The sequence below is a fragment of the Polypterus senegalus genome, chromosome 3 (assembly GCF_016835505.1).
Source record: "Polypterus senegalus isolate Bchr_013 chromosome 3, ASM1683550v1, whole genome shotgun sequence".
Classification (NCBI taxonomy): domain Eukaryota; kingdom Metazoa; phylum Chordata; class Cladistia; order Polypteriformes; family Polypteridae; genus Polypterus; species Polypterus senegalus.
Window position 1 is genome coordinate 175,759,807 of NC_053156.1, and position 23,681 is coordinate 175,783,487.

Sequence of the window (23,681 nt, forward strand, 5' to 3'; positions counted from 1 at the left end):
GGCTCAAAACAAAAATAAAATGACCAGTAAACACTGATACACAAACATTAAAAAACTACCAGAAAAGATTATTATAAAACTAAGAAACCTGATTTTATTTCTTCCTGCATTGCGCAAATATGGAACAGAGTCAGTTTAAATTTGTTGGATGAATGCTTATGCTATACTGAATTCATGCGGAACAAGTTAAATGCTCAAAAATCTATTTGTCCAAAACTTAGGGGTGTGGTACAATTCAGTAGAGGGATCTACACCCCCGCCCTGTGGTGTGCTGGCGCCCTGCCCGGGGTTTGTTTCCTGCCTTGCGCCCTGTGTTGGCTGGGATTGGCTCCAGCAGACCCCCGTGACCCTGTAGTTAGGATATAGCGGGTTGGATAATGGATGGATGGATGGATGGATCTACACCCCCTATTGCCTGCTGTGGTGTAAGGCCATGCTTGGAGCCAGGAAAACTAGGATGCAGACTGGATATGGCCCATGAACTACTTATTGAACTAACTTAGGTCAATGCTATACTTTAACACCAAATTTGTCAAATATTATAGTTTTTGTCTTATGTATTGCACATTATAGTTGAGGGCTGTAATTGTTATAGTTTTCTATAATCTGTGTTTGTGGTTACATTGGATGGTTGACATATCCATTTTTGTTTTACTTTTAATCTTCTTCTATAATACGCTACCATGGCTGTTCGCTTGTCCAAGATTTTAAATCACCTGTAACTCGCAAACCGTTTCATCTATTGACTTGAAATTTGGTAAACATATACTACTTGAACTATCCACTTTTCGGGTGATGATTTTTATTACTCTTTTTATTTTTATTTTATTTTATTGTAAAATCAACTCTCGGCAGCGCGCAGCAGGGTGGCCGTGCAGCGCATGCGTATGGGCGCCATTCTCATTCCCTACCACCTTCGCTAATCATTCTTGCGGCAGATTGAAGACTTAAGTGCCAGCTTTAGTGAAAAATTTAAGAAAATGTACTAAGTAACTGCAACACAAAAACTAACTTAATCAGTTTTAACGTGAAAAGATGCCGACGAAAGAAGAGAAGCAGCGGGCTGCTAGGGTGGAGAAAGGAAGCAGCAAGCTCATCAACCGCTGTGCAAACGAATGCTAAATGTACAGAGGAAGAGGAGGAAAACTAGGAAGGCTCAGGTCAAGTGTATTCACTGCACGTTATCGTGCAGTACACCGTTACTGGTAAGATTATAAATATTAGGATGCAGTGGCACAGGTTGGGGAGTGGTCCTTAAAAATGAAAATCAGATAATGGCATAATGTCTTACTTTCTAAGAAGGACAACGAAACTACAGTATGCAGGAAGTGACAGTTAAGTCAAACAACAAACCAGAGTTTCAATGTACTGGTTATACACTGAAACATTAACTTGAACGGCCTGTTTACTGAAACTAAAGTAACTATCATTTTCATCAATTTATTTTTAGTATGCATACCAACTCAGCAAGCTAATACTTATTTACAACTTTAATATAATAAAAGAAAATTACTACACCTAAAAACATAAATGTACATATAAAGTCCATCTATAATTCTTCCACAAACACCATCTTAAATTCTGCATTAATCAAAACTGAATCACAGATAGACAAAACAACTTTCAATCATGTAAGACTCTTTCAATTTATTTCATGCAGAGACTGATTTCATGCCTTCATTGCCTTGAATAACTTCTGTCTGTTGTCAATGCACCCTTTCAAATCTGCAGTGTTCCTTTCAATGTCCATGATCTAAAAGCTTTGACAGGAGATGACTTATTATGAGACTGTACTGCTCTATTCATAGGAGGGTGGAATGATGATGAGGGAGTGGACTTCTACTACTACATTACCGTTACTAACACTAGCTATTATTTTTGGAATAGAAAGGCAAGGTTTCCTGTGAAATAGACGTGTGTCTTCAAATTGTTTAAAATTGATACTTCTGCTCAGTTATTAAGACATATCCCCACAAAATGTTTGCCATAGCCCAGCAAATAAGATAAAAGAACCACTGCCTAAGTGTGTAATGATCCGCTGTACAGCTATTGACTTTCATTGGTAAGGATTTGTTGCATGGGGTTCCCACCTGTACCAGTATACATCAGTTTTACATTTTAATTTCAAAGTCTCTCAAACAGCACAGAAAGCATGAAAGACAAAGGCTGAGTATAAACATTCAAAAATCTCCCAGTAACATAATATAGATCAACACAATTTCTAGTTTATAAATATTAACAAACCACCAGGTACTTTAGTTTAATCATTTCTAATCCCCCTTGTGCTTTCAAACTAAGAAAATCCCTACCTAATCTAATTCTCCATTATTTTCATTTATTATTGGAATGCTCTTTAGAAATCAATTCAGTTTACAATAAACATAAATAATAATACAGCTAAATGTCTTACCTTGTTTTTTTGGAGAATAGGCATTGGTGAGAAAACGAAAATAACCTTTGTTATACCAGCAAATTAGGGACATGCTCCCTTTCATTTTAGTCTTGTATTGCCCTCTCACTTGTGGCACATCAGGGTTGGTTAACATTGATGGAGGAAGGCCTGTGCAGTCGCTTTTTCTAGTACTGAGCAACCCACAGCAGTATATTTCTGCAAAAGAGACAAAATAATATTGTTGGCAAAATAAGCAAAAAATGCCCCCAGGTAATATTATTTAAAAAGTTATAAATGTGAAGAATGAAAGGCAATTATAACAAATATATAAATACAGGTTTGTGCCAGCCCTCTGCTCCAAAGGAGAGACACTACAAACACAAAATGACTTCCCAGCAGCAGCAGTGTTGTACAATATGCTGCTACTAAAGCACAGAGACCCCCATACACTACAGAAATGCAGATCAGAGCAAGCTCCAGAATAAGCCAACTAAATGGTGGTAATGATTTATTTTTTAACTAGTCTAAATTACCCCCAGAAAATCCAAAAATCAAGCAAAGGTCATACACAGAAAACCAAGAGGAACAGAGGATAAATGCCAAAAACCCGTTATTACTAAGAAGTAACTAAAAAGAATTAGCTAAAGCATTTGATAAAAGTTATATCTCAAAAAAATTAAGTAAATGGTAAAGTTCTAGGCTGAAACCAAGAAATCATAAACCACTAATGAAGGAAGTCTGAGAGGTTTTTGTTAAGGTAAAAAAGGTGGATGTACAGTAGACAGGTTGGACTGGTTTCGGAACACAAAGGAACTGTAAAAGAGTGTTCCTTTAATGTGGAAAGTGTCATCATTCATATCTTCTATAACTCTGATATGCCAATATGATTTTTTTATGCTGTGGTGTGCTGGGCTGGTAACATCACTCTTCAACATAAGAGAGGCCCGCCGAATCAACAGGCTAATTAAAAGGGCAGGCTCAGTTATGTGACTCACTCTGGACATCCTGAAGGAGAGAATTCAAATAAAACTGAGTGTCAATATGAACAATGCTGCAAATCCTCTCTCAGACACGCTGACATTGAGTACTGCAATGAATTATTCAGCAGAAGTGTGTCAAGAAACGCTACTGGGGCTCCTTCACAGCAGTATGTTTGCATAGTGCCTCACTGGGAATGGACAGTCAAGTCAAAAGTTTTCTTTCTTTTTAACTTTCTGGTGTGTGTTTAGATCAAAGTGTGTGTGTTAATTTATTTAAAGAGCTTCTGTAAAAAGCCAAATTTCCCCCTGCAGACAAATAAAAGATAGAGTGAACCAGAAGCTATAGGCAGACACAATGAAGGACTAGAGATGGAGCTCCCACCAATTCCTGTGTGACTCACTAACTGAGAAGAAATTCTTGGCCAAGCTGAAGATAAACAATTTTCACCAATGGATAAATTTCATGGCTCTGAGGTTGTGAAAAATGCTGGCATAATGAAAATTTAATTTAATAGTTGAAACAAGAAAAAACTGTGGTGATGTTTCATATTTAACAGTCACAATGGGTAATTTAAGAGACTGTCTTTTGAAGTTGCATGGTGGTATGTCTGATTGTACAACAGAGGAATTGTGGTTTGAGTCCTGCTTGAATTATTTTTTTATGTTAATCTTATTTATATTTCTTATATAAAAATATGCAGAAACATGAATATTTATTACCATAAAATCATTGCCATTAAAAGTATTGTCCCACATTGTCCTAAAAAATTCACACCACTAAGTTTTATACTACTACTATACAGTAATCCCTCCTCGATCGCGGGGGTTGCGTTCCAGAACCCCCCGCGATAGATGAAAATCTGCAAAGTAGAAACCATATGTTTGTATGGTTATTTTTATATATGTTAAGCCCTTATAAACTCTCCCACACTGTTAACATTATTAGAGCCCTCTAGACATGAAATAACACCCTTTAGTCAAAAGTTTAAACTGTGCTCCATGACAAGACAGAGATGACAGTTCTTTCTCACAATTAAAAGAATGCAAACATATCCTCTTCTTCAAAGAATATGTGTCAGGAGCAGAGAATGTCAGAGAGAGAGAGCGAGAGAAAAGCAAACAATCAAAAAATCAATACGTGCTTTTGGGCTTTTAAGTATGCCGAAGCACCGCAATAAAGCAGCATTTTGTAGAGGAGCATCGTATCCTCTAGGCAAACAGCCTCTGTGAAAACAGCCCCTCTGCTCACACCCCCTCCGTCAGGCAGAGAGAGTGAGAGAGACAGAGAAAAGCAAACAATCAAGCACCATGCGGGAAGCATATCTTATATCATTGAGGAGTTTTAGTTAATATGTAATACGTGCTCTGATTGGGTAGCTTCTAAGCCATCCGCCAATAGCGTCCCTTGTATGAAATCAACTGGGCAAACAAACTGAGGAAGCATGAACCATAAAATAAAAGACACATTGTCCGGCAGAAATCCGCGAACTAGTGAAAAATCCATGATATATATTTAGATATGCTTACATTTAAAATCCGCGATGGAGTTAAGCCCCGAAAGTCGAAGCGCGATATAGCGAGGGATCACTGTATTCTTATTAATTAAGACACACATTTACTTTATATTATTTTACTGCCTGGAAGCACAATATCTTTTTAAATTGTCTGAATTTTTAATTGCCATTTTGTGCATTCTGTATTTTAAACTGATTACGTTACCAATGTCACCATTTGTATCTGTCCTGCATCATTCTTTATTAGTTATTTCTCACTTGCTCCTGCACACTTCTTAGCAGAGAGTTAAAAATTATAAATCCAGTTCTTAAGGACGTGGTAGTGCTCTGATGATTGGCCATGATTCTCCAAAGGGAATTCGTGCTGATGATCATCCAGACATTACGCAAAGAATGAGTCCCAAAGACACTAAAAAGGGCAAGACAAAAAAAAATTAAGAAACCCTGCTCTGGGGAGGCACGGTGGCGCAGTGGGTAGTGCTGCTGCCTCGTAGTTAGGAGACCCAGATTCACTTCCCGGGTCCTCCCTGTGTGGAGTTTGCATGTTCTTTCCGCGTCTGCGTGGGTTTCCTCCGGGTGCTCCGGTTTCCTCCCACAGTCCAAAGACATGCAGGTTAGGTGCACTGGCGATTCTAAATTGTGCTTGGTGTGTATGTGTGCATGCCCTGCAGTGGGCTGGTGCCCTGCCCATGGTTTGTTTCCTGCCCTGTGTTGGCTGTCATTGGCTCCACTGACCCCCGTGACCCTATAGTTGGGATATAGTGGGTTGGATAATGGGTGGATGGATGAAACCCTGCTGTAGCTGAACCCAGCAGATGCTTTAGGAGCCTGGCTAAAGTCAGATGATCCACTGCTGGGAAGTCCAGGTAAGATTCTGGCCTACTGCCCAGTTTTTTTTGACGGTCTCACCCATTTTTGCTTTGGCATGTAACTCCAAATCAACACTGTTATGTTTATGAATTAGTTCTCATATATTTTTGAGTATATTACATTTTTCAATTTTTGTTTAGCCCTGGAGAATTTAAATGCTCTTTTAGGAACTATTAATGTGGGCATGCACCAGATTAGACTATATTAGAGCCCAGGGGGCAAGCAACCTCTCTGATCTCTACAGAGTGCCCATGTGTCCTTTTTACAGGATAGTAATAGGGCCTGTTTGGGTTTAGCGTCATTTGCTGTTTCTCATTTTTGTATTTTCCTTTCATTGCCAAAATCCAAGAGACTCAGCAGCATGTTTGCAAGCATTTTTATTTTTTATCTTTATATGCTAGTTGGTCTTGAGAGACAGTAGTGATGATACACAATGGTAGTGCTTAGTAATGAAACTGATTTTGATTGAACTGCATTTTGCAAAAACTTGCTACAGTTCTGAACCATGGGGCATGGTAGCAAGACCAAAGCCATAATATAATATGACAAAGCATTTTCAAGACTGCTTATTCTAATTCAGTTCATACAGGGCTGGAGATTATAGTAGTAGTAGATGTTGTAGTAGTAATAGTTTTGTGTACAGAGTGCAAAACCTTGAAAGCAACATTACGCGCAAAACAAGAATCAACCCTGGAAAGGACACCAATTCATCATAGGGACCACTTATACCCAAACACTGCCAATTAAGAGTTTCCATTTAAACTAATATGCACATCTTAAGCATATGGAATGAACAGTCTAAGACAAAATTGAAACAGAAAGAATGTGCAAACTCCACACAGACAGCGAATGGGTGTGGGATTAGAACCCAGAACACTGGATACATTAAGTATTAGTGGTAACTGCTGTAACTTCCTGCCAACACAAAATAAAATGCATATACTGTATTCATCTATTTAGTAAACTAATTCAGGATCAAGATGGACGTAATTTCACATAAGAACAACATCTAAGCTATTATGAATATAAGACAACGCAGCCCTCCTTCATAAAAAACATAAGGAAACATGTTATGGTCTAAAGCAACTCAACTAGAATTTTTCAGTATCTCTCTATTATAAAAAAAATCTTGGAAGGCTTGGAAGGAGACAATATGTAATTTTCTCGGAGACACTTTAACGTCCCGCGAGACAAAGCATTGAGACCAAAGGACAGCTGCTGCACAGACTTTTAAATGATTAACACACAGCGTGACAAGCAGAACATGCAGCTCAGCAGCAAGACAGCAGCTGATCAGACCACATCTCTTTAGCGTGTGTTCAGCCCCCACTTCACATCGCAAGCGGCAGAGATGCGAAGTGGCTGGCACACAGTGCTGCCCGGGGGGTTTGGTATGGGGGTGGGCGAGTGAAGTGAGCAGGGGGCACAGCCCCCTAGTTAATAAAAAAAAAATACATTGTAAAGCCAACACAGCTAATCACCCCTAAAAGAGAGTGTCTACTGTCAAGTGTAGTGGTAGCAGGATGATGCTAAACGGCATCTTCTCTTCAGCAGGATAAGGGACTCTGTTTAGTGCAGAGGGAAAATAAAAAGCTCCAAATATTATAATTATTATAATTAATTTTATTATAATAAACCAGAACCTGCTACCATTTTTCCAGAAAATTACGGAAAATCATGTCACTTTTCAAGATAACAATAATGCAAAACACATAGATAAGTCAAATAACTGCGTGATAAATGAGAAAATCTGTGGACTCACCTATGAGATTTGTGCACAAGACAGAACTTTGTAATTTCAGTGAGCTCCTTCTTTTTCGCATGAAAGATTGGGATAAAAATGCAAAAACCAGTTGAACAAGCTAAGTTGATAGAGATCTATCTCAACAGATTGAGTTGACTCAAAAGATGTCCTTACTAAGATGAAATATAAAAAGATGAGACAGGACACCTCTGTGTACTTTGTGTTACATTCACACTTTGTTTAAAGAGCCTTTTATCCTTGTATTACTATTATGAACAGAACATGGTGCAGTCTACTTTTTTGGATTTTGAGTGGTAGACTGCAGGGAATTTAAATGACATGTAATCATTCCATTTATTTTCTTAACCTGCTTGACCTAAGACAACACAAAGGGAGGCTGAAGCAATAATGGATGCAGGCACAAACCAACCATGCCTAGAATAATACATTTCTTGACTATACTTTTAGAATAGGACATTATCATCTTTTTCCTCACACATTTTAAAAGTTTTTTCTGTTTACCATGTGAGATTTCCTTCTAGTGACACTTTCTTTGGCTTTAGCCAGGAGTTTTTAGTATTTACTGTCTGCAGGAGCATTGAGAACTTAACAATATCACCTTGAGAAAATGACAAGACATCCAGCTTTTCAGACTATGGAGTTTGTGAAACATATTAATGGAAAACCAGTTGAACTCACTCTGGCTCCTCTCACTAGTGCAATGTGTCATGGATAGACACCCATGGTCTTACACTGTAAACATCATTTAACAACATAAGAATTTATTCACATCATCATTTTTCTCATGATCTTTCCTCTAAATATTAGAGATTGCATCCAAAATGCAATCAACAACCATAGGTAATAATGAATATAACCCATGTGGCACCCAGAATATTGAATATGACTTTACTTTATTGTAATCATGTAGTTATTTTTAATAAATATCATTTTAGTGTCACTTCTGATAACATGTCTGTGGTGCAGAGACTAAAATGAATAGCAATCAAAAATATTGGTCTGACATTTCTTTTCCAGCATATAGTGAATTTAGATTTATAATCATTTTCAAATCCTTAAGATTTATGTAGAAAGGAAACTTGATTTATAGACATGGGACCTGCAGCCCAAATAGCAGATAAAATTATAAATAAAAGATGAAAAATTTATTTTATTAAAGGTCACCTATATAAAAAGGCATAACCTTTTCCCTTTAGAGAATGATAATAAAGCCATTGATGTTCAATTCACAACTTTTGAAAATTAATTCATTCTCAGACCTGCTTAATCAAATTCAGAATCTCAGGGGGGTCAGAGGATATACCAGTAGCATCAGAGACAAAGCAGGGATCAGCCCTGTGCCAGTCCATCATTAGGCTCAATCACTCGCTCACATTCAGGCACATGGAGGAAAATTCAATTCACCTAACATGCACGTCTTTGAGGATGTGGAAGGAAAACACTGGGTGCGAAGGGGAGAACATGTGTGATGGTCTGGGTTGGTTGAAACTGCTGCACTTCTTGCAGCCGGGACCGTCGATAATCAGAACCAAAGATAAGCTGGGCAATGAGGATAATGAACAACAAGAGGTATGGTGCACAAATACTCAACTACTTTTATTTTGAAACATAACATTTAAACAGGGGTTCAAAACCCCAAGGTGCAGAAGTGCAGTGCCTTCTAAAAATAAACTCAAATATTTGTGGAGGTTAAAAAGTCCAATAAATAAATAAATTAAATATTCCAAGCAGTTAAAGTCCCCAAAGGTTAAAACCAACATGAGCTTCATATGTCTGATTCTAAAACTGACATCATGTCTGCTCTACCTTTGTGATCTCCTCAAAACGAAGAGACATGGATCGACACCTTCTATTTGGGTGCTAGCTGTCTCAGTCAGTAACCACTAGGGCACCCCAAGCTTAGCGTCTGCAGGAGCCCACTTGGAGTTGTTGGTTGACCCTTCCCCTTAAGTGCTGTATGCTTACTAGTCTTGGGTCCATTTCCTGACCTCCTGCCTTATCCCTGTAAAGACACCGGCTTTGCCACCATCCTGACTCTTGCATGGCTTTCTTTCTCATCCTTTAACCACTGAACTCTTTCTTTCTTTGCCTGATCTTCCTGGTTTCTCATGCTCAGGCTCTCCTTTATACTTCTAGCAGTCTAGCAGTGTGGCATCCTACTTGCGACCCACAGAGAATCAATGAAGAAATCAGAACAAACTGCACCCCAATTTCCCCATTAAACATCTCATGGCACCATGAACATGCACACCCACAGAGCTCAAGCTACCCCGTTTTTATATAATTTGTGTCACCACAACATATAAACTACAAACAGTCTTTGACTGGGATGATATTCAGTCCTAGAACCTGTAAAGCAGCAGCACCAATATCTGTGTCAGGGTGCCACGATAATTTGAGAATAGTTTTCATTTTTCTCAGATTTTCATTGTACTGTTTTTCTGATGTGCAGTGGAATGGTATGACTTTGTTGAGTGGAAAATCAGCAATTCTGACCCATAGGTTCACTTGTAGAAAACCGTGACTTGTAAGTAAGCGACAGGAGCTGACTCAGAGGAGAAATCTTAGTATCTCATGGTCTTCTTTATTATTGAGGGACTGTGATTGTGGCTAGTGGTTGGTGAGGCAATAGCAGGGCCATGGGTGCTGGGCCATACTTCTGGCAAAGTCTTTTGACAGTATTACCATCCCTGTGTCCAGGCTATTCTCAATGGTCTAGAGATTTAGGTAGCTTGAGAGAATGAGATCACAGGTACAAGAGCCTTTTACAAGGTTACAATGCTGATTTTCTGTAAAGGGCTCTGGCACTGAAGAACTACTACTGAAGGTTAAGGGGGGATGGGCGGCTCTCTTAGGCATTTAGATAGCCTGTGAGGACTAAAGCACCTCCAACTGGTTCTGTTCTTGCATTTTTTTCTTTTTTTAGTGTTTATTTAAATGTGTTCTGAATGATCACTGGTTTTATTGTTTACTTCTTTGTTTAGTTTTTATGTATTCATTCCATTTGTATTTTTTTTTATCTTTTTCTGTTTAATTTTCATACTTATTTAAATAAATTTAAATCAAGTGGCAGTTTCTTTGATTTTGGTTGGGGGTTGGAGAGTTGGGTGGCGGTTAAAAGGTAAAATTTTAACATCCAAAATAGTATTTCAATGTAATTGTGTGCTCCTCCTTGTGATCTTAATTGTCATGCACCATCCTTTAAATTATAAAGTATGTTAACACTTAATACTAAAGGTTAATGGCCAGTTCCAGCAAACATAGAAATTATAATTTCAGTAACAAAGATGGTACCAAGGAACATAAACATGATAGAAGTGTAAGATCATCTGTAATCCGCCCTCTCACTGCTAATGAGTCTGCAAATGGCTGTTGTGCCTAATAAAGTTCTTTTTCTGTGCATCAAATTCTGCTCCATCATTTTAATTTAAAGTACACTTTGGGCTGACCAACCATACCTCCAAGGAGCTGAGAGAGCAGGAAGCCAGCTCTGATCTAGGAGTAAGGACTACAATAAAAGGAAGCTATCTGTATGGGACACATGCAATGTACAGATTAAGGTAAACAGTTAGAACCACAGGAGCCACTGTGAAATACTGTAGTGGTCAAAAGGCAGAACATGTAAAAATAAATTACAATATGGGGTGCTTCTCAAAAATGTTAAAACTTTTGGGAATTTTTTCTTTCCTGGTGAGGATGACAGAGACTGCAACAAGACTGAAGACACAGAAAGACCAAAGTAGCAACATTTCATCTTTGCTCCAGAGTCAGTCTAGCTGGCATTTCGGTCAGGGTTCAATTCCTATCCAGTGGATGTCACTTAGCCAACTTGCTTTAAGCAGGGTATGTGGTAAACCTAGGGAGCTAAGCTTTAAACCATAGAGGGATTTGAACCCTGGCTATGGTGGTAAAAGCAACAAATCCAGAATTCAGTGGGACATTTACTTGTTGACATTGCTAGCACCATGTAAGCCGAAAAAACGTTTTTTAACTGTGCAGTGCTTCAACTGTAAAAAAGATATAAAAAAGATTGCCATGTATCATAATAATTTAAGTTTTCACCAAATATGCAATAATTAAAGAAAAAAAGTCAATGGGCCTTCAGACAAATGTAGTACAATATTTTTATTCAATGAGGGTCATCAAATTTTATTGAGATTAAACAGCAGACGAAGAGGCAGTAACTATACAAACCAGTGTTTGAAGTGGACAAGAATGGTTAAAAAAATATTTTTACTGCAATGTTACTAAAAAACAGAGATCAATGATTTCAGTCCTCATGACATGGACGCAGAAAATTCTGACAGCTGCAAAAAAGATACAGTATTATGTCTTAGAAAGGCAATTATCTGGAATGCTGGACAAAGAACATAATGCTGGAATGCTGGATAAAATAAATGATGTTATCAGAATAAAGGCAGTCACAACCTATTTATATGCTACGTAAGTTTTGTTGATTTGTTGTCTTAGCAAGCATAGTGAAAAACAGGAATGATACAGGACATTCTTTTCTTGCCTTATACTCTAAATCCATAGTTCTTAAAGTTTTCTTCTTGTGAACCAATTTTGCCTTTTTCGAGGCCGAGAATCATAGCCGACATTCATCCCTGTCCCTATTCAGAGAATCGCTTCTGACACTCATCTTGGTGCCCCCCCTTGGAGAATCGCCAACGCAGGTTGTAGTGGAGCAATGTTGTTTGCTTAAACTGCCCACAGAGACCCTCTACAAAATACTCTGTATAACATACGCTCCCGTTTCCCATTGAGTACTATTGTGAATCACAACTCTGAGTGACCCAAATTCTGACAACACCCAGAGTTTATGAACTTTCTAAATCTATATATAATTCACTAAGGGCACGCAAGACACTGAGCGCAAGCAAGACAGAGCCCCGTCCGCCAACTCTAAGACCATGGGATACGCTCGACAGAGCCCCACCCGCGAACTCTAACCCTCCTACCGCGTCATGGGATACGCACGATAGAGCCACGCACGCCAACTGTAACCATCCACCCGAGTCCAGCGTTGCTCTCGAGGCACGCAACAACTCACCAAACACAGCCTCAGTCGCTTTCATCTGTGCAAATGTCCATATGCACCTCTGAAACACATTGACTTTACACCTCATGCAAGACAGAGAGCCACGATCGCCAACTCACAGAGCCCTGCCTGTCAACTCTAACTAAGGGCAAGCAAGACAGAGAGCGCACGCAAGACAGAGAGCCACGCCCGCCAACTCTAAGACCATGGGATACGCACGCATTTAATGTATAAATGGATATAAATAATTGCACGTAAACGATTCGCCAAAATCTGTTGTATGTAAACGATACTGTTTAAAACGTTATTCTTTTTTCCTCAGAAAACCTGGTTTCCAAATCTACCTGTATTAGTTTAAATGGCACTTTTACCACTCGCAATAGGGTGGACACGCTGACTTATCGTGTTGACTAGGCAACACAGTGAATGGGGCGTCTATCTATATATGTCTATGTTTTCCGTAGACTGCTACAAGAAGGTACTCTCTCGACCATTGGCATTGGTTTCGCCCCTTGCCATTTTCGTTATACTGCGACGGTGGTTTCCTAAGCCTTTGTTATACTGAATTCCTTTCTCACCATTTTCCGTTCCTGTTCTTACACCGCCGTATGCTACGACGGGCTCCGGGTAGTGACAAATAAAAGGCTTCAACATCCTGTCTGTCAGTAAGCCAATAGCAGATCTTAAAAAATCTTTAATGTCAAAATTCATAAAGCAAACAATAAAAACGGCAATTTTTCCTCTTTGAAATTATTTTTGGTAGGCCATTATTGTTAACTGGGTGTTTATGTGGTGCACAGGATATCACACCTACCTCACAATCTGTGTGGAGTTTGCATGCTCCATCTATGTTTGTGTTGGTTTTTCTTGTTTTTCACTGGGTATTCCAGTTTTCCTCTCATGTCCCAGAGATGTATGTTCTAAATTATTTTTTGATTATAAATGAACCCCATGTTCATGACTACTATTTGGGATGAATTAACACCTGCCTGGAGCTTGTTCCAACCCAAAGGTCTAAGGATAGGCTTTAGTCTCCTGTAATCCTAAACTGGACTGAATGACTTTAAGAATGTAATGTGTTAATATAATAAGAACAGATTTGTAACAGGAGAAGCAAACATTTCTTAATTTATAGCTTCAGATATGGAGACAGCAGATAACACTTTTTCTGCACTTACAAGTGATTCAAAAAGAGTATCATCTTACTGATTTCATTAGATGCTACAGGCACATAAATAATGCTGCCTCTACATTTCTGCAACGTGAAACTTCTTCTGGACAATATACAGACATTTCAAGTTTAGAAGGTTTTGTTTAACCTCTTTAAAGCAAACATTAGATTAAGTATTAGCAAGGAAATTGATATGAACGACAAAGGTATTTCTGCAAATGAAGCAGATGTATATGTTGTATAAGCAAATATGCCTCATAGCATCAAGTGCTTAGCAATTTCTAGCAAATGTGCAATAGAAGACTACTGTCATCTCTCCTTGATGGAGCACTGAAGAGGGCAGGTTATTTTATAGTTTAAACTGACAGGTGTGACAAGTTTGAGGCCATCATCAGGAAGATAAAACTGAAGTGGTGAAACATGAGACCCCAGTGAGCATCATTACAGTGTAACGAAATCAAGAGACCACAGCTCAGTGTCATTAAACAAGTTAGGCACAAAGAAGACAGAATGCAATTCATAGGAATAGTTGAAGGAAGGAAATTTAAATTTAAAAATTGGCAGGACAGATGAGACAAACTTTCTAGACACATATTCAAGTGTAAAATGTAGATCTCATAAAAACAAAAAGTAAAAAGCTTACCTTGCTTCTCAAACTCTTCAAACAAGTTGAGGCTGGTGATACTGGGACCCGTAAATATGACAGCATTCTTTCCAGAAAGACTCTGACAAAGCTGTTTTGCTACAAAGCTGTGAAGCTGAGGTTTGTTCTTTAATGCATCAACTGCATCAATGTTGGTTCCCTCTTTCAGGTGTACGTAAATCTTCACAGAAAAGGTAAAAAGAAAAAAAAAAAAAAAAGAATGATAGATTGCAGAATACCAAAACACAAATATTCAGTAGATTGTGTCAAAACAGGGAGAAAAAACTCCTTAAAGAAACACTTGGAGAAAGAGGAAAGCTTTATTAATCCCAAAATTAATTCTTGTTATTATTTCAGTGCCTCAAATAAAATCTCGTCCCATGAGATGTTTCTGTAATTACTTTGATGTTACACAAGCCCAGAAAAGTCTTTCTGCCTACAATATTTTAATCAGCACATATTACTGATTAAAGAAAATCTCAGGGGGTTTTCTAGACTCTCTAAATTTGTACCTGTGCTTGGGGAATCTAGTCCATAATGGATCTTGCTGCCTTGATGGTGGCCACAAAGCAAGCATTCTACCTTAACTCAGTTGAAGTAACAAGAATTAATATGAGTAGTAATATAACACTGAAAGCTGTGGCCAAATTGTCACATAACTCTGAGCTCCCTCTCTCACAAGGTTTAAAAGCGGAGAGTATTAAGAACAGCAAGACCCCATGACTAACCCCTTTGATGAGATCTTATGGCCTTTACAATAAGTAAATTACCTGGATGTAAACACTGTACATGAGACAATATTACTCCTACTACTACTTCACATAATCAACAATGGCTCCGGGTCTTACTTTTGTTACACCACCCTTCACTTCTCTCAGCTGCCTTGTTTGTCCTGCACACTCTATCTGTATAAAGCATCAAGTTGTTTTTGTGACAACCCCAGTGATTCCTGACTTGTTAAACGCAGTTGTTTTGCCTTGTGCAACTGTCTAACAAGTAAACCCTAAATTTTCTTCATTAACCCAAATTGAAACCCAGTGTAGTAGGAACTGGTATCATTCTGTACTTTGGGCTCTTTTAGTTCATGGACTGAGCGTATGAAAAGTTACAGAAGAGAGACACAGACAAGAAATTATAAAAGTGAAAGAAGTGTTCTTCGTTTTTCAGGTGCTTCAAACAAAAGACATAGATAGATAGATAGATAGATAGATAGATAGATAGATAGATAGATAGATAGATAGATAGATAGATAGATAGATAGATAGATAGATATTAATCCCAAGGGGAAATTCACATAATCCAACAGCAGTATACTGATACAAAAAAACAATACTAAATTAAAGAGTAATAAAAATGCATGTAATATAAAGATGCAATAATGAAATCCCCAATCCAAATAAATGTGGTGTCATTAATACAAAACACAGTCCCTAATCTAAATCGGCCAGTTTTCACTAAAAAAGACTTGATTGGTGATTGGCAAAAAGGTGAACACAAAAAATGATATTTTCAGCCCATGCTTTTCTAAGCTTTATGGTAATTTACTTGTAGTTCTCCTTTACGCTGAGAATTACGCTAGTTGAGCCAGAGCGTATCTTTTTATTTTCTTTCTTGTGCAGCAAACTTCCTGCAGTATAAACACAGAGCAACAAGTAGAAGCTTGCTTTATCAGGGAACGAGGGAATATTGGTATATTAGCTTTTACATTAAAGAAAGTAGACTAACAAACTGAAATAAAAGAGTAATAAGAGAAGTCGTCCTGTGCAGCTAGACAAATGACAAGAAAAGCTACCTTGAGGAATTGAGACTTTATTTTGTCCTTTAAATTAAAATGGTCACCGCCAGAGTATGGACAGCATGCTTGTTTAAAATTTAGTAGCTTACACTTTTAATTGGAAAAAGAAAAAATAAAGAAGAATTTGAAATTGTTGCTTAGTAAACAATTGGATTTTTTACTACAAAATTAAAATGGTAATCCATATTTTATAATTACACCTCAAGAATTACGAATGTCTAGATGATACACTGAAGAAAAAAAAAACACACCTCTATAAATATAGGAAATTTACATTTTAACAGCAAAAAGCTGTAGTGCAATTAATGATTTAAAATGATTAAAACCTATTAGTGTATGTATATTTACATTTAAGCATCGTTTAATTGCCAATATTGATTAATTGATTGTGTGAGAATATACATATTTGTTGTTAGAGAGATATGGTGAAAACTACTGTTTATAAGCCTTGTTTCAGAGAGGCGTATTACATAAAAATCTAAACAGTATGACAGTTCGTATTTATTTTCATTATTCCATATGTATTATGGATACATATTTTTGTACATATTTTATTAGTTAAAGTATGTTTTTTAAGGAAATGTTATTTATTATAGCATTTTATGGACACTGAACAATAGGCCTACATAATTAAATTTTGTTAATAAAAATTAACTGTTAATTCCTGTGGTCTATGCTTCAAGTATAAAAATACACTTTAATATAGGACATACGTAAAACTTCTATTTGTCTGGTTATGCTGGAAATTAGTGTAAATGTTTTAAAGGGAGAAAGAAAAAAAAATCAGAATTGAATTGGCTGATAAAGTAACATGAAATTGGTGATTGGCACTGGCCTTAAAAAACCTGATTGGAGCATCCCTACTAATGACACACACACACAAGAAAATACAAAAATGTTATCCCTTTCCAGGGTGCACTGAACCACATTCCCTGCCTGGCTAGATGCAACTTTCTAGTAACCTTAAATGTCTTTGATTTTCTAGGTGCAGTTGTCTACATGCAAACCCTAATTTCCCTTGGTTGACTACATTTCTGTAGTGGAGAGAAAAATGTTTTTGTAATAACCAGCATGATAAATATTTTGTAGATTTTAAATTTTAAACCAGTCTATTCATCAGGTAAGATACCTGCATGCAGGTAGTCCTAGCTGAAATTGCAAAGCTGGAATTGACTGGCCAGCTCGCTTGGGAGAAAGCAGTTGGCTTATACATGCCAGCAACTGAACTGGGAGAAGTTAAAGTCTTTCCAGTGACCTACTTGTAAACAGTCTCACAAGGTGTGAGCTCCAAATATCAAAGATAGACCCTTCTCCCCCAAGAGGAAAGCCTGGACTGGAAGATAGGTTTGAGAAGGCAGTTTACGACTTTATTACCTGTATATCCTGTCTTTCTTGTTTGTCTGAAACTACATTTGTTTATCGTTTGAAACTAAAGAAAATGTTGACAGGCACAAAGCTGGACTGGGCTGGAATGGGGGCTAAATCTGCCTGAACTCAGTCATTGGGAACTACACACTCCCATTTGTGTAAGAGGTGTGTCACGGTTCATTATAACTGGACAAATTAAGCCTGCAAAGGCATGCTCTCTCTCTCTGCCATTTCACCTCCTAAGAAATGGACAATAGACCATTTTTCCTGTTTCTGCCACATCGTACAAAGGCCATGTGGAAACAAAGATCATGCTGGACCACAGACTAATTAATATAATAAGATTAAAATCCACCTGGTAGTCTATTGTCAGGTTGCATTTATTTTAGCCAACACTTATTTAATTTTCTTATTCACATTTTTGGAATAATTAGAAACCTTAATTTATACATGAATAAAATGTAACTTTTTCTCCAACCCATTCTGGTGCTCTTTTTAATTGTCTGGGGTTACAGATATAAAAGACAGGGGAAGTGTGAACAAATATTAGCAGTGAACTCTGACAGTATAGTAAGATGGGATTTGGGGCATTCAGTTATGGTCTGAGTATAAAGAGTATAAAGAGAAAATAGGATCACCTTAGGACCCTAACATGACAAAATGATGTCTTTCCGAGAACCCTAATGGTTCCATTACTGCCTAGGCGTAAATGCACTAATCTGTTCCTGACTGGCAACATGTAATTTTTTACATAAGAAACCAAACTGTCTTTGATTAAAATTAATTGTTTCTGGTTGGCTAGGTGCAATTGTCTTTCTAGGATCCCTAATTATCTCTAATTGACTAGTGCCTACATCAGGCAATTTATGATCTTAATAGGATTGTGTACTTAGTACAAGTTTACTTTCATCTTCCTTTATCAAAACAAAACCAAAAGCAACAGGTGAAAACACAAACCGTATATTTTTGTTTGAGAGAAGGGAGTATCTGCTATCGAATCTATGGTGAAAAAGCCTTACTCCATTCATGCTGCTGTCTGTCATTTTTTGCAAGAAATGTTGCTGCTCTGATATTTAATTTAATCTAATATTTTATGTCTCAGGGAGGTACAGTGTTAACACTGCTGCTTCACAGCTCAGGTCACAATAATTGGTCCAACATAGTTAGCAGATGTTTCCCAAGCTGTCAGGAACACTTAAATGATTGTTGCAACATTATAATTCTATCAAAACCAGTTCTGTTAGTCCTTCCTACTTTGACTTCAATGCATTTCCCTTTGAAAGAATTTCTTTTGCTAAACTCAAGGCCAAGCAAATTCAACGGGGTTCTCTCATCACCAACGTACTAAATCCATTCTCTTTTTTTGTTTTTGTTTTGTTTCATCCTGATTCATTATTCTTGAAGATCACCATTCTAGTGCAGTGGGCGAGGCTGCAGTTTCCTAGTACATGAAACCTGGTTTCATCTAGGCCTTGCGTGTAATGAATTTACATTTTTGCCCTCCATTAGTCAAGGTGTTTTAGTTTTGGAAAGTCAGTTTGTTTCTCCTTGGCTATTCATTTACCCAATACTTTGAACATAACATGCAATTTTGTGTTTAGTTTGTGTATGGTCGCACCATTATGTGACTGTCTATGCTTGACCTTGGTCATGTTGTTTTCAGTTGCCATGCCTATTGTCAGTCCTGTGACACATAATTTCACTTCTATAAAAAGGTGGCATGGATGCTTCTGAGATGAGTTGATAAGCTGCTGCCATTGGACCAGTGCTGCCAGGCAAAGATCCAGCTTCTCAATACCTTCCTTTTAGTAAACAAATTAAAAAAGAACAAAAAAGGTTTGCACAGAGGAAAAATTTTCTTGCTTAAAGAGGTAAAGGCTCACTAAAAAAAGACTATATGAAAATAATAATTCATGAGTAAAATTTAATTAACTTCAGATTGACTGCTCCACTGCCTTTAATTCTTCCCTAACTGCAGTAGTCACTGCAGCAGTGTCAAACTGTGTTCCATGAAAGCAGCATTGTGACTTTTCACTCCAGCCATATGTTTAAAAAGAGACTTCACCAGGCCTCTAATAGACTTTTCCTCTAAACTAAATCAACCTATTTCTTCAACTTCTCCAATGTTTCTGTGTGATACAAAAATAAACATTTCTATCCATTGTGCAGTTCACCTTTGCTTTCACCTTTTTGCAGTCACCTTTGCTGACTGATACCCACAGGTAACTCCATCTGTATGAAGTCTGCACATTCTTCCCATTGCAGCTTACAGAATCCAGCTTTCATTCCAAAAATGTGTGTTAGGTTGACTGACAACTGCAGATTTGTTGGATATGAATGAGTGTTTGTATGTATGCCTGAGTGTTTGAAACTGTAGGACGTAGCTTAATTCAAAGTTCTAATGAAAACTGGCAGCCACTGCAGCCACTCAAGAAATTTAGCATGACCCCACTGTTAAAAAAAAAAAAGTTTGGCTTCCAATTCAAGTTATTGCCAAGAAGATAATTTACTTCCATGCTCTGTATTTTGAGAAATGAAAAAGAATGAAAAAAAATACAATCACATTAATTATGGGTCTACAGTAACTAGAAAATTAAACAGACATATATATGAGCACTTTCCAAATCCATTTTTATAATTATTGTAACAAATAGAAAAATGTCTTACATTCATATTTAATTAGAGTAAAAGCAGATAATTCTTATCACCAAAAAACAAATTCCCAGGGGTCAATGATTTCTCTTCAAAATATATCAACGAAAAAAGAAAATTACTGTGCTACAGACCAGCAGACCTCCACTTTACAGCTTTGGCTTCATTCCCCAAATTGTTTTTGCTCATTCGTTTGTGGCTGCAGAAGTGCAAATCCATCCTTTTATGTATTTTAGTACTGTCAAATTCTAAGTAGGAAATACAAATTTGGATTTTAGTCAATGTTCTTTTCATTAAGTTCAGACTTGTTACTCATAACTGCATGCTACATCCTATGTATTATTTATTAAACATTTAACAAAAGATTCACACTGTGACAGAATTTATATTTAATAATGTACCTGGCAACAGAGGAAACAAAGAGGCCTCTGCTTGTTGTATAATACAACTTGTATTATAAGCAGAACAGAACCATCTGTTAACTATCAGACACACATCTACTGTAAGTACTGCAGCTTGGTGTTCGGAATAGTGCAGGTTTAATTTTTTTACTACTTTTTTGTTTATTTTTGTATTAATTTTTTTAAAGATGCGACTACATTTTATTTTCAAGCTGCCTTTTGTTTCTTGCGGGTGACATCATCTTGGTTACTTTTTTCAAACTAGCAACCATGTTATTGGTAGCAGCAAGTTCCTGTTGCTTCCATGTGATGCCAGGAGGTTATGCATTGTAACATCCAACATTCTGGATTCTTTAACAAAAGTAAACTTTTGTAATGTTATGAGAAGAATTTAAAAGATTTATTCAGCACAACAGACTAAATATGTGTTCTTTTGAACTTCTGGCTTTGGTTAATATTTTGATCTACTCATTTCTGTGTTTTTTTTTTTTGATCTCTTGGTATTTTGACATTGCTTTTTATTTCTGACTATAAGCTTTTGTCTGTCACAACTTCTAGGGCCTTATGTATAAGTGGTGCATACAAAAATGTTTACCTCACTGTAAGCTTGCACTACAACTGTAATATTGCACAGCCTGAGCTGCTTTATGAACCATTTTCCCTATCTGCAGTATATGTGCATGTATATTGTATTTATGCTTTCATACTATATATTTTTCATATTTTTTATCATATTATTATTATTGTTATATAATTTTATAGGAGCATACGTTTATGAAGTACCATACAATGACAATAAAGGAATTCAATTCAATTCAACAGATTAGAGTGTGTATTTACAGTTAATAATGACTGCCTTCTAACTTGTTTTAGATTTCCAAGAGCTATCCTCTTGGACTTGTGAGCTGTTAGAATACTAGAATGTATACTTGGTGCCATTTTTATGATGAAATGCATTAAAGTTTGTATATTACATTTTACAGATAATTGTTAAATTAATTTAAATAATGTACACTGTTAATAATTAAACATGTGTGGGCACAGTGGCGCAGCAGTAACAATGAGCTGGCATCCCATCCAGGAATTGTTCCTGCCTCGTGCAGTATGCTTGCTGGGACTGGCGCAACTCTGGATGGATAGATGGATGGAATAATTAATACATACATACATACATACATACATACATACATACATACATACATACATATATATATATGCAGTCGCTGGGGCTGCTTACCCAGCTGGGACGCCCAGGAGGAGCGGAGGAGGGCTTGCGCCTCCTACAGACCATTAGGGGGCGACTGCCCTGGTTGCTTTGGGGACCACGGGTAGAGAGCTTGGAAGCTCAACCCTGTAGGGGCCTGTGGTCGCTGCCAGGGGGCGCCCCAATGCCTAGAGAGCCCTGGACCACAGCACTTCCGCCATACCCGGAAGTGCTGGGGGAAGAGGATCGGGAACACAGCCGGTGCTTCCGCCACACAGGGGTGTGTCGGTGGAAGGTTACTGGAAGACACCTGGAGCACATCTGGGTGGCTATAAAAGTGCCGCCTTCCTTCATTCAATGCTGGGTGAGGAGTAGGACTGAGCTAGATGGACAGAGAGTGGAGGCGGCCTGAAGAGACGAGGCAGAGTGTGAGAGGCCTGGACTTATAGGGGAGTATCTTGGGGGTTTGTGTTGCACTTATTGACTTGTAAATATTAGGAACTGTAAATAAACGTGTGGTGGTGCATAATGCCATGTCTGCCTGTCTGTGTCCTGGGCCCGTTCCACAACATATATATACAGTGGAACCTCAAGATACGATCACCTCTGTATACGAGAAATTCAAGATAAGAGGGAAGTATGAGCGAAAAATTTGGATCTAAATACGAGCATTGGCTCGCGTAAAGAGCCACGAGCCAGGCTGTGGGTATGTGTGAGGCGTTTCCCAGATCTACCTCGACACAGGGATTCACCCAAGCTGATTCTGCCAGCCCGTCAGCTCACTCAGTGTTCCTTGTTCTCCTGTAGCATGAGGATCTACGCGTTTGTGCGCTTGTGATTTCATTGTTTCGCTGTAGCAGTTCAGCGTATAAGCGTATCCACAAATATCGCGGGCATGCAGACGGAGAATAGGGGATGATTGCCCTCAAGAGGAAAGAGAGAGAGAGAGAGAGAGGTGCACGCGTGTGCAAGCGAGAGAGATAAGGACAGAGAGAGAGAGAAAGAGGCGCGCGCGAGCGAGCAAGAGAGATAAGGAGAGAGAGAGAGAGAGTGGCGCGCGCCAGTGAGCGAGCGAGATAAGGAGAGAGAGATGCATGCGCGAGCGAGCGAGATAAGGAGAGATGCGTGTGCGAGCGAGAGAGATAAGGAGAGAGAGACGCGCACGAGAGAGAAGAACCATCAGCTCAGTTATGATCACATGATGCTCAGCAGACAAAGTGTATCCATACTACTTGTATTGCAAGACATCACTCGTTTTATCAAGTCAAAATTAATTAAAAAATTTAGCTCGTCTTGCAAAACACTCATAAACCAAGTTACTTGCAAACCGAGGTTCCAATTGTGTATATTATTTATCAGTGTTATTTGTTAGGAAAATTGATTTTTATGTTGATATTTTTGGGGGTGCGGAACGGATTAACTGGATTTCCATTATTTTCAATGGGGAAGTTTGTTCTAGATATGAGAAATTCGCAATACGAGCTCAGTGCTGGAATGAATTCAACTCGTATCTCGAGGTTCCACTGTGTATAAAAATACATATATACATATATACATATATACACACACACACACACACACACACACACACACACACACACACACACACACACACACACATATATATATATATATATATATATATATATATATATATATATATATATATATATATACACACACATATATATATATATATATATATATACACATACATACATATACATACGTATACATATGTGGGTCTTTTGTAAAATGTAATCAATATGGACAATACCCTCATCAGCATAACAAAATTGTGCACATAATCTTGCTGGCAATAGCTTTGGCCTTGAATTTCACAATGTTTTCATTGTTTTGGTTGTTGCTTGGACTCTGTGTAAAA

At 37.8% G+C, this 23,681-nt stretch overlaps 1 protein-coding gene across 1 annotated transcript in view; it reads right to left on the reverse strand.

Annotated features, from left to right (window-relative positions):
• The window catches only part of pgbd5 (piggyBac transposable element derived 5), a 210,023-nt gene that overhangs the window by 26,190 nt on the left and 160,152 nt on the right, over window positions 1–23,681 (reverse strand). Inside the window, exons 4-5 of the mRNA XM_039748227.1 lie at window positions 14,377–14,557; window positions 2,411–2,608 (exon numbers count right to left, since the gene is read on the reverse strand). Of these exons, the coding sequence (XP_039604161.1) occupies window positions 2,411–2,608; window positions 14,377–14,557 (379 nt within the window). The remainder of the gene's footprint in view (window positions 1–2,410; window positions 2,609–14,376; window positions 14,558–23,681) is intronic.